Source organism: Orbicella franksi, chromosome 14, assembly GCF_964199315.1.
Source record: "Orbicella franksi chromosome 14, jaOrbFran1.1, whole genome shotgun sequence".
NCBI classification, from domain to species: domain Eukaryota; kingdom Metazoa; phylum Cnidaria; class Anthozoa; order Scleractinia; family Merulinidae; genus Orbicella; species Orbicella franksi.
The window spans coordinates 3,232,888-3,251,720 of record NC_138158.1 but is presented as its reverse complement, the minus strand read 5'-3'; the positions used below and the strand labels follow the sequence as shown (position 1 = coordinate 3,251,720).

Here is an 18,833-nt window from a genome sequence, read left to right as displayed (position 1 = left end):
TACAAGCCAAGACCGGCCCATCAGGCTGGATCTTATCGCCGTTTCTGTAGCATGAAGCGAAAAGAGGTATTTCTACTCCCCCCTGGATGGGATGCAAGTCCATCACAGGGTTATCCCCAGCATTAAGATTGCCAGTACCTGTCTATACACCTGGGTGGAGAGAGGCACTTTAAGTGTACGGTGTCTTGCCCAAGAACACAACACAAGGTCCCCAGCTAGGGCTCGAACTCAGATCGCACAATCCAGATCAGTCAAGCGCACTAAGCATGAGGCCACCACACCTCCACAAAATCTCGTACTGATAGTCTAATGTATGCACAACTTAAAAATGACATACATGTAAGATACAGTGTAATTGAAGGGCGCGGGCTAACACTACAATTATACAATGTATGCTACATTTTTTTTCATACTCAAAATTTTCCTCAAATTTGACATGTGTCCTTCAGTTTAGTTTGAAATTAACAAATTGCCTCAAGTTGCCTCTACATGTACCTTTAATTAGACAGCTGAAACAATGGAAAACATATATATTAATATAGCTAACTAGTATATATTTTATATTCTATATAATATATATTCATACAAAAAAGTCATGTTACTATAGAACTATATATTAATATACATAAATTTTAATTATTATTTTTTTACTGGAAAGTTTCATAACTACTTACTCCCACTCGATATTATCAGGCACTTCATATTTCAGTGAAAGCAACATCGCAGTTGGAGACTTTTCATGGCAAGTGGACACCCCTCCCAGAGAAATCCTGTTAATAGAAAATCATTAATACAAGATGGTTTGATGAAATAACATTCAAACTTCAAAACAAAAAGGAAACGAGTAGGGTACTACAATGGTCAAGCTCCCATAGGTACACTGTAGATGACAGAAAAACAGTTGCCAAGGACAGAAAAAGTGTCTCCTCCCAGGAGAAGCATCTGAACAGTTATATCTCATGAAACATGCGATAACTAATAAAGAGTTTAATACACTACATGAATAAATGTCAGCAATAATATAATTACCATTTAATATTAAGCTATAAAATTAAATTATAACCTGTACATCATCATCTCTCTAAAATCGCACTTGTTTCCAGGAGTAACAAAATCATGGATTCCCTTCCGTAGCTTGTAAAAGCACTCCTCTCTAAGAAGTCTGAAGTTAGTATTGAAGTATTCGTCTTCTGTTAAATACTTTCCCTGTTCTCTAATCACTGGCAAGTCATCTGTGGTCACCCCTAAAAAGAATGAATAATAACCATATGGAGCACTTTAGAACTCCTGTAAAAATGGTTATATTAAACAAAAGTTATTGTAATGATCTTCTAGAGCTTTTCCAGAACTCTGTTGTCCTTCAATCTGATATCATTGACTGGCAAAATCCCAGGCAGAGATCTATAAGAAGATAAACTGTAACAGTCATTCACATCATGTTGAAGAACACAAAGACCAGAAGGACTCACCCCACTGACATATGAACAACTTAGAAATAAGTTCTTTATGAGTAGAGGCTCATGTGATTCATGGAGTGACGAAAAGCATGACACCACTCAGAACAATAATCCTCAGTACACCATATACGGTACTCCTAATCAGAACTACAGCCCATTGCACATGAGTCCCTAGCATTCTGTGAGAATTGCTCCAACATTTCACCAGACAGAGTACAGTATACCCATTAATACACTGTTGGGGCACATCTAGACAGGTACTGCAAGAGTAGTGTCTTGCCCAAGAACACAAAAGAGTAACCAAGGTAGGGTTCAAACCCTGCCTAGCACTGCCCAACCCAAGGCTCTTACTAGCTTCATTGTTCTGTTGAAACTTACTTGGCTTGTGAATCTCATCTACAACTGGTATCAAGGGAAGATCCTTCCACTGCAGGGACTGAAGATCTTCTAAAGCTTCAGGCACATTTAATGCGATGATTGATGACAACTTTGATAAAAAACCAATGACTGATTGTCCATTTCTTTTTGCTGTTTGTAAATCACATGATCCCTTCACCAAGTTCTGAGAAAGAACTTTTGCCAATGGTAACACTTTTGGACCAGAAGCAGGAACAGCACTAACCACATGTTCCAGAATACTCTGAACTACACTAAAAAGTAAGGTTTGGTAGTTATGGTCTGCATATGAGCCAAGTGGCCCTGATCAGGCCAGCGCTTATCTCCAGTTTCAGTAGCATGAAGCGACTAGGAACATTAATTTTCTACTCTGCTGTGGATGGGATGCTAGTCCACCACGGGGTTACCCCCTAGCATTAAAGTGCAACTAACTCCCCAAATTTTCTCACTTCTATAAATCTCCTTGTTTTTCTGATCACCGCTGCGAAAAAATTATCGTTGCAGCTATTTTGATTCGTTAATTTTCTACGATTTTTGAAAGTTCCTAAAATTGGCCGTTTCCGCGCCCCATGGCCTAGCAATAGCGAAGAATGGGGTGAGTTGGTCTGTGACGTCATCAAAGGACTAACAATGTTTTGCTTATGAGGAGAATGTGATAGTGTGATTTAAAATCATTGCAGAATGCAAAGTAGATGTGTTGTTGGAGGGAGTAGCAGTGCAGCAAGCTCAGGAGAGAGCTATCCTCTTTCTTCAATACCTCTGCATCGATGGCACTCGTCCAGAAACAAGAAAAAGACGAAAGAAGTGTATATGTGCTGACTTGTGCAAAGTTGGACTGAAACAGGGAGCCATCGAGCAGTTCTTCGATCTAGGGTTCGCCACTACTGTAAAAACATAGATATTTTCATGGCCTGTGTATTATACTCTAGCTTCTTGCGCAAAGCTCGATATTGTCAGGGTAGATAAGACAGGAATTTGGGATAAGCTGAGAGCCATCTGACTATTCTATCAGAACGAGCCCCAGAGTCGCAGACCAAAACAATGGAAACTAGGTGAGATAAATATACGGCAAATCAATTGCATTGTGTTTTTGGCCCTCAAAATAGAGAGTATTGTAATCAAATAGTCAATGACACATACATCCTACAATGAAGTGATTAAGATTAGTGAGGCTTCAAACTGCTGAACTAGCTATGTATTTTTGGATTTTATATACAACCACATGCAAGCTACACGCACAAAGTCAACAATGCAGCTGAGTTTCTCAAAGGCCCTTTCACATACACAATTGTTTTGTTCTTTGAGCAAAGAGATATATCTGTTCCAGCTAAAAACTTAAGACGAATCAAGCATTGATAAGTATATAATTATAAGGAAAGTAAAACAAACCATAAAGATTTGACTTAACGGACAGAGATTGTAGCGCTGAAAGGAGAGTGTGCTTGTTTTCGACCGAAATGCAACACTCAGGTTATTAGCGTACTAAAAAAGACTCTTAAAACAAAAGAACAGTGAAGAAGAAATGCACTCAGTTATACCATACTGAACCTTTTGTCAAGATCTTGTCGAACGATTTTTGATTACTAGAATGAAATATGCAAATTTGTGTAACTCGCAATGTTTATGTTCGTACACAACTAATTCAGTAATTGACTTTGTATACATAAGGCCAGTTGGCAATAACTAAGCAAAAAAAGACGAATTTTTCTGCGAATATATTCGTGTTCATTGTCATTTTCATAACTTCTCAATAGTTGTAAGTTATCTATGGTTTTAACCTTTATAAGCCAAAAGGGCCGGCAAATTGTTGATCGTGACTGGCAGTGTGGCGGGCTCAACTTGCAACCCGCTCTTCAAAATCGAGAAAATATAAATTATACATCGTAGCCGTGCTAATCGAGACTAGACTCCAAATTGTATTGCTAGATGATACAGTTCTTTCATTTAAAAGTCTTGACCATTTTCGATAAAATATGAAGCACAAATACCCCAAATATGTTTTCACAGCGCTTGAAACCCAGACAAATGTCTCTTGAGTGTTTTGAGCCATGTCCTTCGATGATGTCAGAAGAGGCCCAACCCAAATCCCACCATGCTTGGTCATGGGGCAAGAAATTACAACTTTAAATGCCTGTAGAATCGCAGGGATTTTATCAATCGAGATAATTTTTTGCTGAAGTAATATAAAAAACTAGTAGTTTTCATTGAAGGAAAAAAAAATTGGGGTTTAGTTGCACTTTAAATTTGCAGGTACCCATTTATACACCTGGGTAGAGAGAGACACTGTGAGAGTATAGTGTCATGCCCAGGAACACAACACAACATCCCTAGCTATGGCTCAAACCCAGATCACTCAATCAAGAGGTGAGTGCACTTACCGTGAGACCACCACACCTCTGTAGTAAAAATTTTCAATTAATATAATTAATTATTTAATTTCTAATAATTATGAGCTTTTATTACCAGCTAAAATGGAGATTTCACAAGTCATATGTCCTGCTACATAATAAAAATTAAAATTATTATTTCTAGCACTGTGAAAAGTGTTAATTACCTGATATTACTTTCCTCAATCATATTCTCAACAAAGCCAGGAAGGAACAATGTGAAGAACACACTCTGTTGAAAACCTCTCACTATTTTACTGACTGTGTGAGACATTTGTTTCTGCTCACTAGAACAAATCTTGTCAAGGATTGAAAGAATCTTTAAGGCCATCTCTGGAGTGTATTTTTCTACTGAAAGTTCCAGGATGTAATCCCATACAGCATGGCACCTGAAAACACATTTATTAACAATATAAGTTAATTCATGGTCTAACATGTATGATTGTGTTGGGATGAACAAATAGGAAGTTTGGAAAAGTGTAAGAGTTCCTCGAGGCACACTCGGCCATCAGGGCATCTCTAGCTTCTAAAACATTTTCCAAACTTCTCAAGTGTTAACTCAATGATGCACAGCTAAAAGCCTAAATCAAATATAAAATTGCCAATAGCAAACAGAAAAGCAATGCTGACTGATGGATGGTAACAGTTTCCGTCACTTTACCACAGCTTTATACTTTACCGTGTGCCACTCACACAAATGTTTTCTTAATTTAATCTGTTGTTACCAAAATTACCTTGACAGTTCAGTCACAGCAGCAGTTGAGCCCTCAGTCTCTACAGAGTTTAATACAAGTTCCAAAAAAGAGTCCATTTCATTCTGATCAAGAGAGTAACACCTTATGACCAAAAAGACAAAAATTGTTAACTTAAACAAGCTGATAACAATATTTATAGTACGTATATCATGTACCAGTTAACTATGCACTGAAAATTAATAATTTTTGAAAATTATGCCACTATCTGTCCAAAGGAAATACCTGTTTCGATAAGAATATAATTCCAGCATGGACAATCAGTGAATTGATCAGTAATACAATCAATAAAGTCAACCTTTGATATTGGGAATCAACGGCCAATACAGGGACATACAGTGCAGCTACTGACAGACGAATCAAGGCACTTGATAATTTATTTGTTTATTTCAAGTTCCTGTGGGAGGCTATTCATTTACTGTACAAAATCAACATAAAATCTTGGTAAGAATTTTATTCTTGCTATAGCCATGCAATCACTGGAATAAAATTTTGCGACTTTAAGACAATGAATTTTCATCAAATTTCACCGATACTTTTGAAACTGTTTAGATTCATCTACATCTCTAATATCCTGTCGTTACTTAGACTGTGGTGCAATGACCTGACTTCAATAAAAACTAATGTTACATGTAGCTACACGAATCACTCACTTTATAACTTCTGGTTCAAATGCAACTGCCTCATTCCTCCTACACTTGGTAACTTCAACAATGTCTCCCACTTTCATGCAATAACCATCCTCAAATTCATTTTGGAGATCAACGACGTGTTCAGTGAGAGACAAATTGTCATCTTGTCTATTGCGACCTCTTGTTTTTATCAAGACTGACACCTTGAGCTCTGTGTCAGATTTCCGTACCACTGGGCCACAAAGCTTGATGTTTTGCTCAAATAAATCAATTAATGCTGGACGTTCAGAACTCCAAAACTCAGAAAAACTGTCATCTGACTCTGATGACTCTGAGAATTCTTGGAGTTCATCAAAAAATTGCTTTGTTGTACTGGCACCGCTCTTCACTGTAAAACCCTCTGATACCCTCTTGTGAATAAAATCTGACAAAAATTTTTTACGGTATCTGTATGTAGGGTTTCCCTTGTGAAGTCTGTACGCATTGCCTTCCCAACCAGCTGGGACTGACACCTTTGTTAAGAATTCCTCACATTTTCTCTTGAAATTAGGGCGTTCCAGCACATTCTTGCAAATTTTTGACACTAAAGAATCAATGTTTCCATCCTCTTCAGTAGCCATCGTTAAAGAAAGCTCGATACCATCAAGGTTTCAAGAATATAAATATGCATGCCCTCCATCTTGTCATTAGGGGAGGGGTACTATACTTTCTGCATTTTACAAGTTTCATCCCTTTGTCTGATGAGAATTCTGAATGAATATAGCGTTATATTTAACGAATAGTCGAGCTAGCGCTCCTTTCCCTTGACAGAAACGAGAGGTTTGTCGTTTGCAAAGAGCAAAAAAATGCCTGTTGTCCAACTCCATCCATCCCCCTACCGGTCAGGAAAACTATCGTCTTTATGAGCTCATCTTTCCGGGAATCTGTAAAGCCAAAGGTCAGTTTCTTGGAATCACGTATCCCGCAGTCATTCGCTGGTTGGTTTGACGGAAAACGTATTTCGTTTCCTCGAACAATGCTGTCAAAACAAGCTGAACCGCAGCCTCAAGTCGTGATAACTTGTGCAGCAGCACAAACAGCCACATCGCCGCCATTTTGCAAGGTATATCTTCCTTACACTGGTGGTGAGCGGAAGAAAAGCTTGCCTCGTCCTGAAACAGAGGTAAGTCTGTATGCTTCCGGGTGCAATCTGCAATGCTGCTAATTTTCTGGTTTCTAAAATGAGGTAAATACAAGAGCTGAGGTAAACTCTGTTGATGGCTTAACGAATATATAGAACACCTACAGATGGCCATCTGTGTCATTCGTATCCTTGCTCACAAGGAAGTCAGCTTAGCTGCTGTTGTAAAGACCGTCTGCGTCGCCGGCAACGGGACGTGAACGGGCTTTCGTCCCGAAAATTCCGAGCTACGAGCCATTTTGTTCCGGATAATGTTTGTAATGCACTTGTCATTATCTTAAATCTTTCGAGTTGGCTGATGCCCTGTAATTTGTCCTTCTTCCGAGCCAATACCATCTGACAGCTCGACAATACGTTCAGTTGTTTTGTTTAAAATATACATGACAGATAAATAAGACAGAAAAAAGATTGATTAAAAGTGTAGATCGTTTTCACTGTCACGCAATAAAAAAAAAAATAAAAAAAGAAAAAGCTAAGAAACTGTGATATTATAGAAGATAGCTTAATAAGACACTTCTCCAAGTTTTAGGCCTATGAGTGTAATTTCCCCAAACTTTAGATATTCGTCGAAATGTTTCGCAGAAATTTACAGAACCCAGTATGAAAACGCCATCCGTGGTACACCAATATGGCGGCCGGAAAATAGTGTAAATATCTGGAACTTACTTTGGTTATCTAGGCGACTGATTATCAGTGCTGGACAAACAAGCATTTACATAAGCACTTTTCCTAATGCTCTAATTTCTAAAAAGGCTCAAAACCATGAGATAAGTATATACTTTTTCAACAAACTCGATCGTAGCCTTGTGTCACACACCTTCATAACCCTGCCGGAAATTCAAAATGCTCTGGTTTCCAAACGAAGCACGCTATTTAGCTGTAAAATTATAAACAGATATAAATATACTGCCTCTTATGCCTGATGAGGATAAAAACTTTGGTGGCTCTTAAGTTTTGGATTTTAGGAAGTGATGACGTCACGTGAAAACGGTCTATGTAGATAAAAGTAACCAACCAAGACTCCATACCGGGCGAGCCACCATAAATGAAGTTATGTCCTGATTTAGGATAGGTTAGGACGAACTCAATTGAAATGATAATACAATGAAATTCAAATGCGTACATTCAGCGAGTTGGAACAGTGTCCGTATTCTGATTCCATACAGAGGTCGGTAGAGGGATATGGAAGGGGTGGTTATAAATGTGACAATACAATACAATGCAATGCAATACAAGTTTATTGTGTAAAACACTTAGCTATATGTGAGGTGTGACATGTGACATGCTGGCGATAAATGATACACCAGCTAATTTGCAGATATTCCACTAAAATTAAAATTAAATGTAAATAATCAGGAGCCATAATCGGGGACGGAGACCGTAAGCGCGCGCCATTTCAAGTATTGGGGTTGTCCCCATGATATGGGACAATAATTCTATTTTTAGAACAAATTGCGCCATCACCTGCGGCACACGCGCGTACATGCTGCGAGGATTTTTGCGGATGTCGCGCGGGGGAAATGGCGTTCGAAATTCCCGAAATGTTTCATGTTTTTGCCCCACAACTCAACGCGTTTACGTCTGTTGGAATTTTGCTTAAGTATTTTCGTCGTAAGCTGCTCCAGTTTGAGTGAAGTAAGACGGTGCCGAATTTAGGTATGTTCCGCTGTAAGCTTATATATATCGCTGACCAAGTTGTGTTCCGTCTGATGCTTCTTTCACATGAGCTGTACATTACTCCACTTTAAATTTCACATATGTTGAAGATTAACAGCTTTTCCATTACACAGTAAAAAACTAGCTGGATATATTTAGATATAGCAGAGCTTCAGGACTTCATAGTTTCATAGCTCCGCTTGCCACACGCTTGCGAGGAATTTGTCAGTCTATCGCGACCGAAAAGTAAAACAAAATAATTGCTAGTTTGAGTTTCGCTTGAATTGTAAGCAACGCTTGATGTTTCATCGAGGCTTAATAACTTTACGTCCGTAGATACTGCTCAGTTTTATTCGTGTAAAAATCCAGTAAATTCTCTGTTGTCGATGAATGAGAGCGCCCGCCGATGCGGCGTCGACAAAACCTGGATCGGACCGGATCGGATCACGGATCGGATCACGGACCGGATCACGGATCGGATCACGGACCGGATCACGGATCGGATCACGGATCGGATCACGGATCGGATCACGGATCGGATCACGGATCGGATCACAGAAAAAAAAAAACAAAGTTTTAAAGAAGAAAAAATCAAAAACAAAAATCAAACCGTTTATAAGATAATAACAAATAAAACATAAAAGTGGAAAACTAAAATATGTTAAATGAAAATAAGAATCCCGAATTTGACGCAATGACATGTTAATTACAGAGAATGACAAGAGGTCATTTAAAAAGCCACATAAGCGCCTAATTTACGACGAATTTAAATTGTAATGAACAGGCAGATGTAGTCATATTTGAAAGTTAGTTGGCTCGAAGCTTGCGTGAACCTCCCATTCTCGTTTTTGAAATTGTTATCAGTGGCTAATTCTCGGTTACTTTTTCGTGTCAGATGTGAGCGTTACAGCTGGCGTTACAGTTAATGAGAAAACTTACGTACGAAAGCTTAAGGACATGACTTGCTTTGAAGGAGCTACGTCACAATTTGCACATCTAGCCTAGTTTTTCAAGTTCGTCATTTGCAATCCCCGTTAATCTTTGCCATCCTTAACGATCCTCATTCCGTTTTGATTTGTTCTTGCCTCTTAAGTGTTTTCTATCCTAGAACACGATCATTTTAAGGTTTTATTCTATTTAAAGGCAACTCTTTACGACCCTAAAAATAACTCTAAAACTCGTGACGTAACTCCTAAAATGTTGTTTATTCTCGGGTTGCGTTATCGTTCACACTATCGATGTCATTTCTAGAATTTTTTGTAAAACAGCTATATTTCCTTGAAATACAAATGGTTTGTTTCGTTTTATTCCAGTGCGAAATATCGTATTCCAAACTCACATCTTGTAAAAGTATAGACTTGTCTCAAAAATGGAAATTGTTTGAAATCATCAGGTGTTTAATTTTTTAGTGTTTTTAGTTTTTGTATTTCTATTCATATGTTCGTCCTATTATTACCATACTGACTCGTTTTATGACAGTTTACCTTTGATGCAAGTGAATACACGAAATATCATTATCTGAACTGCGGAGAAAGTTATGAAGACATGATTAATCATCGCAATCAAAACCCAACAGCCTGAAAAAAAATCATCTGTGACCAGCTCCCAGTTGGCTTGATATTATAAAAGAATAAAGGAATATCACACCTGAATTAAATAAAACGTTCTGCTCACAGTAGTCACTCTAGTGCAATTTGCTCAACAAAATTTTGAATTTTTTTCCTTGATCCGATCCGTGATCCAGTCCGTGATCCGATCCGTGATCCGATCCGTGATCCGATCCGTGATCCGGTCCGTGATCCGATCCGTGATCTGGTCCGGTCCGATCCAGGTTTTGTCGACGCCGCCCGCCGATGCGTGTTTTGTACAGTCAGTAAACATGACAAATTGTACTTCCGCCGCACTTTCGTGTGAAAGCGTACATCGAACTCAAACAATAGCTGCATAGTTTTTAAATATGTTTAAGATTGATAAATTTTTGAGAACATATTAAAACCTAAGCTGAAAATATGTGAATAAAGCAGAAACAATCAAAAAAGTTACGATGACGCTTTCTTTAATCAACTTGGAGTAACGATTTCGATTTTGTTGATCGAGTTATCAAAACTCCTTGTCTATTTTCATTTTCGCAGTGTAAAACTTCGCTATGCTTATGTTGAAGAAACACTCATGATGTTAGTAGCCTTTTTTTCATTCGTGAAATTTGTTGCAGCATCTCAGCACAAAAGATAACGAAAGAAATCTTTGTCAAGATTTGTTGACAACTGAAAACACCGACTCGGACTTGAAAGTGCACGAACTGCACTATGCAAATGAGCTAATTGTACGCGTCAGACTTTCCTTTCAAAAACCTTTGCAAACTCACCAAACAAGCAGAGACAATAAGAAACCATCAAAACAGGTTTTGGTTATGATTAAACATTGTCTGAGAAACTCACAAATTAACTCGATACCAGAGTAGAGAGTTTTCTTGCTATATTCTTAAGCATACGCGTAAGCTTACAACTAGTTTGAGCAGATCTTATTATTCATTCCCAGCGCGAGATTGAAGTCTTGTTTTCGACCCTGAAAAACCCACCTTTTCCGTTAGCTCAGAGCATAAAACTACATATAAGTGCCCTGGTTCGTATTCCCTGCGTTATTCCCTGCCATCGCTGTGAAAAATACGCAAGAGAATCTCTCAACTCTCACCATTTGATCACGCAACGTGACAACATCCACGCGAGAGCCCCTGACATGTGCGTGAATCCGCGCGGATATATGACGTCACGATGGCGCAATTTGTTCTAAAAATAGAAAAATTGTCCCATATCATAGGTGCGTGCGAATCCCGAGACTTGCGGTCTCCTTCCCCGATTATGGCTCGTGAAATAATATAATATATGAGCAGAACTTTCAAAAAATATGTAAGTAAGGATCATGAAATACGATCTCAAATAATTACACGTTTATGCTAAAAAGTAAAAACAATAATCATACGTACAATCAATGAGATAATGTGTTGTTCCATATTCATACTCAGCCCAACAGAAGCGATTGGAGTTTCCTGGGGGGTGGGCGGTTCTTTAAGATCAAAAATTTCAAAAAGAAATGTATAAAGCACAATAGGAATTTCCCGAGGGGTGGGGGGTCTTAGGAAAAATCCCTTCCGTGGGGGAGGTATGGATATTTTCTGGAACTACACTATTATGATAATGTGACCTGTCTGGGTGGGTTTGGAAGGTAGATAGGAAGTAAGGTAGGTTAAGGCCTGGTTTCCTGTAGCTGCCTGCGTGTGAACAGAAGGTAGTAAGTAGGTATGTAAGCATGAGAAGGCAGGTAGGTAGTTAGACAAGAAATTCTCTCACATAAATATTCTTTTTAAAAAAAACTAATAATTCCACTGGTGAATTTTGCGGTAATTCATTTCTCATTCTTTTACAGAGATGTCATATTCAAGAAACGCCAGAAGAGGCAATAAATCTCGTTCTTTCAGCGGTGAAGAAGAGCGCATACCAATCCCCAAAGCCAAAGTGGGACTTGTTATAGGAAGAAAAGGAAGCACCCTGCAGGAGATAAGGGATCGAACTGGTGTCCAGATATCCATAAAAGATAATCACGCCCACTTAAGAGGGACAACAGACCAATGCAACAACGCTAGAGAGCTAATTGAAGAAATCCTGAGTGTAAGTAAAAGAGTTCATAACTAGGAGTGCCGGTCAGTTTTCGACTCTGGGGACGTGACCAGGTTATTTACAGAACAGCAATTTGCACCTAAGATTATCAATCATGGATTGTAAAGTAAGAGACTGAAAAGATGATACGATACACAAACCATATTGTGATGGATCGAAGGTACTAGAAAACAAACTTGTTTTCATGTCTGTCTTACGATCTTCTCACTTACGATTTATTTATTTATGAATTTATTTATTTATTAACTCGGAGAAGTCTTCTCGACTCTATCAAATTGAAATGCGTTTCCTTGGGTACTTCTTAGGGCGCAGTACAGTACTATGCAAACAGATTTCCCTTTTAATAAACTGTTAATTATAACATGCTAGGCTGAACGATAGCTTTTGTTGTTATTGTTGTTGTTTTACGTTATTCTTTTTCTTCATTTTAATCGCATCCATTGGCGCTGATTCGATGAAGCAATTGATTGAGCGGAGATGAGACATGGGCTCAGTTCTACACTTTTGAATAAATTGACCGGCCGAGCACACTCTGTAAGAATTTGGGTTTCATTTCTTCTAAGATCATAAGCATTTTTTTAGTGTGTGTTACTTTACAGAGTGCCCGTGAAGAAGGAAGCCCAAGTCAAGGAGGATTTAGGAAGCTGGACATGGTAATACCTGAAGGATTTATGGGTCAAGTTATTGGAAAAGGGCGTGAAAGACTGAGCAATATCGAAACTAATATTGGGGTGGCTCTGAAAGTCATCGATAACAACCTGTACATCAAAGGATCAGCTGAGAAAGAAAAGAAAGTCATACGGGAAATAAAGGCCATTGTGGTGAGGAGATGACTGAATAACTAGCTTAAGAGTTCGGAAATGTCCATTGCACTCCTAGGTAACGAGAGAGTAATAGCCTTAAAAGAAGCAGTCCTGGTTAGTTCTTCATAAGGTAAAATCCAAACCGAAAAAGAATGTTACTTCGAAGTCAGTCACACAGTTTTCATTTTTATCTCGGAACATTAATTCGTTGATCGTTCTCGGTTTGGTAGACGTATTGTAGAGGAGTCAACATGTACGGCGACAGAAAGGTTTGCGGCACTAGTCTTGTAACTGCGGAGTCCCTGTTTTAGTCCTGTATCTCGATCCGGATCCCATTTGTTGAAGCATATTTTTCTCGCTAGTCTTCAGCTCTGCTCAATCACCGGTCATTTTGGATTTGTGTTTGAGCAAAACTCGTACAGGGAAATGACGTAATTACGGTGACATCATCGTTTTCGAAATGTTCCGTTTTCAGGATATTTTCCGCCAAGCCGGCGTTTTCAAATTCCTCCGATTTGAAGAGCGTTTTCGAAAAGCTCCGTTTTCGTGACGGATTAGTGGACGGTAGGCCTAACCGTAGAAATAAAGCTGCGTTTTCCAATTTCTTCGGGGTAGTGTGGACCGGGCCTAAGTAGCATGCCTAGCTGATTTCGCCATTATCCCGATCTATATTTAACCAGATAGGTAGAGGCATTATGAATCTGGGAGTAACTGAGTTTCTAGCCTGAGAGCAGAAAACGAGGACAATGCATACCAAGCACTGTGTATACTATAATTAGCCCTATAATATAGATAGGACCCTGTGCACGCTTAGAAAAAGCGTGTTTTATTGTTTTTGGTCACATCACCTCTATATCATAGAGAAATGTAGAAATGTAGAAAACACTAGCCTGCGGCTCGTGTTTTCTACATTTCCCTCGTGTTCTCAAATGCCCGTCGTGTTTTATCACAGTCTAATAGACGGCTTAGACTTCTTTATTTGTTGAATAATTTCATCATCATTTTCTCTTGAAGAATGTTGCAATAAAACGTTCCCAGTTGGCTGTACCTGTTGCACGATTTGTTCATGTTGACGCGACTCAGTTAGAAGAGAACCACGAGTTTGAGCTGTCCGCGGCGCCGCAACTCAAAGCTGGCACAGGAGAGAAGTGCTTCAAACTGAAACTACTAGAGCATCCCTTAAAAGAGGTGTGTCATTTAACTTGAATTTAGATTAACCAAAAAAAGCTCCGGATGTGGTTTAGCTGTATTTAATAACCAGATTATGAGCTCGAGACTTCTATCGCGTGGTAGTTGATGAGGGCGCACCTCAAGTCAACTATCACGCATAGAAATCGAATAATCTAATTGTTTCAGTATAAATCTACTAGTCGTTTTAAACTTTATCTAAATCCTCTTGACAGACACGTAGAAACCACAAAGAAGCGGCCGCCGTACTATTCGCAAAAGAATAGATAGTGAATAGCTTAGCCAATCGGAGAACGGCATTCGTGATAGCTGATAGACTTCAATAAATATATATTGTATTCCAGTACTGCACTTTGATTCTGTATAACAGTTACTCACTTTGATTGAGCACTTCATCAACTGTATGTTTATAAGCACCCCTACTCAGTTTTCAGTACTGTCGCTCTCTCAGGTGTTTCTCTTTTCGTACACGCCCTGTGAGCTCTCTAATATAAATGTAACTTCGATCTTACTCGAATTTATTTTTCCATTGACTAAACATGGGTAGGTAACAAGAGGCATGTCAAAGGTCCTTATAGAACCACAAAACGTTAATGATTGTATGATCAAAACCGCATCTCATACTTCAACAGGAAACACCTTTTACTTCAGTTGAGATAAAAAGCTTGGAAGAAAAGGTCCTTGAGGTTTTAAAACAAATCCGTAAAGAGAAGGACGAAGAGATGGTCAAAGTGGATATGTGGTGTCATTTCGGTCACGCCTACGTAACTAAGGTTGATGAAGGTGAGATGTTGTCTCACTTGTTTGCTTTTGAGAAAAGAAATAAGTTAATTCCCTCAAGGTGCCTTTCATACTAAACTTGGCTGAAGGCTTTGATAAGACCCCTAGCTATCAACTCACTTACAATGCTGCAAATTAACTGCGTTTTATTTCAGTTTTGAGAACAGGAAACGTTTTTTAATTCAGTATTCATGTCAGTAAATTTTGCAGATCTCATATCTAAGCTATCAGTCAAAAAACGCAGTATTTTACAGCTGATAGTTAAAGTTTTGCAGAAATTTATACTTGCTCATCTCAGTCCAGACCCGCTTTTGGAAAGGGGAAGAGGCACCGCGCTCATTCGCCAGCTTCCTTCTCTTAATGTTAAGTAAACAGCTTTTATTGTGCTTTTTTCTTCTATTGTAGACGAAGAGAGGGAAACATTTACTCTGAACGATATCAAAGAGAAAATTGAGTTTGGGGATGGCAAAAGCTGGAATCCATTCTTCAAGGCAGGCGTTGAGAGAATAAAAGTTGAACAAATCGAAAAGTATCTTACATCTTATGCAGCTAAGGAAGACATAAGATACGACTTCACATTCTTCACTCCTTCGTTTAGAGACGCCCGTGTTAAGGTATTTTATAATTGTTGTCGTTTGTTTTAATATTATTATCTTGATTATTGTTACAATAACCAACCTATTTACAATATTTTCATTACATAAAACAGCAACATTACTTACAATACTACATACAATATTAACCTTACTTACAAGTTGACAATATCACGTGTTATTTAGCATTCCATAACATGACTAATGCTGTAGCACTAATTCAACTTACAATTCTAACGTAACTTAGAATAGTAACGTTAATCACTGATTACGCATTTCTTTGCAATATCGTAAGTTTAGTTACAATGATACTAACATAACTTACGAAACTAACACGACTATGTTATAGTTACATGTAATAAAATAATCACTACATTTTCCTGTGCCTGCTCATCGTTAATAGAGGGGAATCCCCTCTATTAACTACGGCCTGCTATACAGCCGCACGTGTATACACTGTCTGTGACACAGGCTCCATTTTCTTCTTAGGATATATCTATAACGCCATATTTTCACAGCTGAGAAAAAGGAAAGGATGATAATGATATCTAAGAGAACCGCTTATTTTGTTTTAAAGCACTATCCTATTGCAAGCTGGCCTGTTTTTCCGAATTTGACTTGAACACTTCTGGTGTACATCTCTGAATACTCCAGGCCCCGGTGACGGTTGATGGATAAGGCAATACACCAGAATAAATTGCTATTCTGTAGATAAGTGTTAACAAACCATATACGTTGTAATTATCCGCTGGATAGTGATTTAATTATCCAGTGGACAGCGTTATCCACCTTTCGAACAACCCAGGCCAGATGCACACTACCTATGGCGCGTGCGTCTTTAATACTCTAAAATATTTTCGCTTTGGTGCTGAGCATCTGAAATTTTGGTTTTCTCTTTGCAAAATGACACGTTGCTCTGTTGTTACCTCATAGGCATGGCTAACCGAGGAACATTCTCAAGACGAAGGCGCTAAGGCATCCTCCTTAGCATTTTCTCGCAACGCGCCTATTCCTGTTAAGAACATTTTGACCCAAGTGGTGTCTGATGAGCATGCGCAGACCGAAAATACGTCGAACAGGCCGTGCTTCCATATCTGCTCTCAGTTTCATCACAGAATGAAAGTCGACATTTTGATACCCTCCAAAGAACTTGATTGCCGTTTATCAATACGAACAGGTGAGTGACATTACCGGGAGAAAACTTGAGCAAAGTCATTGCTAATTAAGTCCATTGTTCTTTGCCATGTTCTTCCATTACTGTAAATCCTCGAATTAGCACCGCCCCTCGCCCTCTTATCGGCCAAAATTTGAAATAAGCGCCCTTCCTCGATTAAGGGCCCCCCTCTTCTCCTGTTTGACATGACAGATTATGCCAGTTTAATCCTTAATTTTCAACTCTAAACTGGCCAATAATAAGCTTGAATAGGTTGAAAGTTCTAATCGTAGTTGCCTATTAGTGCCACAGTTAATGTTTTTTTTTCTTTAGGTCCAAATGTTCTCAAGACACCAGAAGCTGAAGAAGAAAGCAAAATTCTAGAAACTTACCTGATGGGAATGAAGATTGAAGAAGGTCAGCTGGTGTTGCCACCAGTCTCCGAGCGTCCTGAAGGGTTTGACCTGTTTTATCAGCGCCGCAGTCTGAGAAAAACTTACCAGTATGAAATAGATGGAGAACAGTTCAGTCTTACTGTCTGTAAAGATCAAACAAACAACGTGGATATCGACGAGACTGATGTGAAAAGTTTCGATGAAACACCTTTAATGGTATAATTTATAATAAGGCCAAATTAGGAGGTAGCGTAGCCGAGTGGCTAGGAAGCTGGACTTGAAATACGGAGTCGTGAGTGCAAGTCTCTCTCGAGCTCTGAGGTCAAGCTTTGGTTGTTTTATGGTAGACCCGTGTCAACTAGCTTCAACCCCTCGCCTCTCGCTTGCAAATAGCCATCTGGTTGGCCTTCTCTGTGCCAGTTAGGATATTAACCCCGTTTTGTTTAATTTGTAATACTCGTTCAAGTTTCTGATGTTTGAATGTCAGTCAGCCAGCCAACCAGCTGGTCAGTGCGTCAGTCAGTCAGTCAGTCAGTCAGTCAGCCTGCCAGTCAATCAGTAAGATTTCTTTCAGTCAATCAATCAGGCAGTTAGTCAACTGTCAAGTCAATATGACCTCAGCGTCCCCCTGACCAATGACCGTCTGTCCCTTCGTCCGTCAGTCGTACAGTTAGTCAGTCATGTCGTTCTCGATGTGTCCGAATTAATTATATCTATTTTTTCTTTGTCATTCCTTGTAACAGACGGATGTACACCTCCACTGTGAGGAATGGGACCGGCTGCTTGAAGAAGGAGACTGGGAACCACAGCAGATCACGGCCAAGCTACCTACGTTCTTACAGTTTCTACGACAAGTTCAGAGAAATGTGGCCCCACAAGCAATGGCGGGTGGCGAGTGATTCAAGCAAAGAACAAGTTCTCCAGTTATGAACACAGAAAAGAGGCAGATGTGATTGCATCTGTATGATAGAAACCAGATATGAACCTCAGAACCTTTTTAGATTATTGCAGAATCACAAAAGACCTGAACTTTGACAATAAAAATTGTGTAGAAAGAGTATCAGAGCTATAAAGACATAACCCGCCTAGATTAGCTCAGACTATCTGTGAGTTAATGCTACTACTGTATTAAGTTCTTTTTAACGTTATTATTTAAATAAAGTGTGTAAATGAATAAAAGTGTGTGTATGAAGAGCTTTGTTTATGTATACCTCAATATACCGTGTTTATGAATATATTGAGATCCCTCTCACATTTAAATTAGTAGGGCGAGACATCACAGGAACTTACAGGCTTGCATTTACATGCCTGCAGGAGCATACTGTGCAAGAGGTTCTTCCAGGGTAGGGTGGGGAGAAACGAACGCCTAAAAAGTGCGCCTTCATAACATAACAGTTTAAGAGGCGTTTATTTTATTTTATTTTATTTTTTTTTGCCAGGAATTGTTTTTCTTCCAGCACGCGAACGATGCGAACGCGCGAGAGAGAGTGCGGAGCCCAGGCGCCACCCCTTTGTGTTTGGGCTTTTTCAAATCCCTGCGGTTAATACTTTTGCCAGCGATCCCAAACGAATTCAAAACTAAATAGAGGGTCCGTGGAAAGACTACGCATCCTATTAATCTACCGGAATCGATACGCTATACATTTTCCTATTCATCTGAGTTGCAAGAGGTATCAGAGTTCTCTTTCAAACTGGCAAGAAACACTGTTCATTTTACAAAATTAATTGTCAATAACAGGACAGACACATTAAAAACTCACATCAGTTTGTTTTTTTTACGATAACAA

At 39.0% G+C, this 18,833-nt stretch overlaps 2 protein-coding genes and 1 pseudogene across 3 annotated transcripts in view; 1 reads left to right on the top strand and 2 right to left on the bottom strand.

Moving 5' to 3' along the window:
* Positions 1-665, bottom strand: part of LOC145468010 (uncharacterized) — a 2,121-nt pseudogene extending 1,456 nt beyond the window's left edge.
* LOC145467885 (uncharacterized) overlaps positions 1-11,689 on the bottom strand; it is a 31,931-nt gene extending 20,242 nt beyond the window's left edge. Inside the window, exons 1-6 of one of the 2 annotated variants that reach the window (XM_081451500.1) lie at positions 11,662-11,689; positions 4,975-5,076; positions 4,408-4,629; positions 1,836-2,107; positions 1,064-1,244; positions 675-770 (exon numbers count right to left, since the gene is read on the bottom strand). In XM_081451500.1, coding sequence (XP_081307626.1) covers positions 675-770; positions 1,064-1,244; positions 1,836-2,107; positions 4,408-4,629; positions 4,975-5,051 — 848 coding nt within the window. In that variant the 5' untranslated portion in view covers positions 5,052-5,076; positions 11,662-11,689. Of the gene's footprint in view, positions 1-674; positions 771-1,063; positions 1,245-1,835; positions 2,108-4,407; positions 4,630-4,974; positions 5,077-5,645; positions 6,712-11,661 lie in introns of those variants that run through there. The other variant, XM_081451499.1, reaches the window with a different exon arrangement.
* LOC145467953 (uncharacterized) lies at positions 6,712-18,206 on the top strand. Its single transcript, XM_081451601.1, has 9 exons — positions 6,712-6,786; positions 11,884-12,125; positions 12,734-12,955; positions 13,952-14,125; positions 14,758-14,908; positions 15,311-15,519; positions 16,432-16,675; positions 16,985-17,262; positions 17,790-18,206. The coding sequence occupies exons 2-9, from the start codon at positions 11,886-11,888 to the stop codon at positions 17,943-17,945; spliced, it is 1,674 nt and encodes a 557-aa protein (XP_081307727.1). The 5' UTR covers positions 6,712-6,786; positions 11,884-11,885; the 3' UTR covers positions 17,946-18,206.
* Positions 18,207-18,833: the final 627 nt, after the last annotated feature.

Bases quoted from the DNA above. Each gene is read 5' to 3' on its own strand.
- LOC145467953 (XM_081451601.1), top strand. From the start codon at position 11,886: ATGTCATATTCAAGAAACGCCAGAAGAGGCAATAAATCTCGTTCTTTC. The intron at 16,676-16,984 runs GTGAGTGACATT...TTTTTTCTTTAG, and splicing joins CCGTTTATCAATACGAACAG to GTCCAAATGTTCTCAAGACA. The intron at 17,263-17,789 runs GTATAATTTATA...TCCTTGTAACAG, and splicing joins TCGATGAAACACCTTTAATG to ACGGATGTACACCTCCACTG.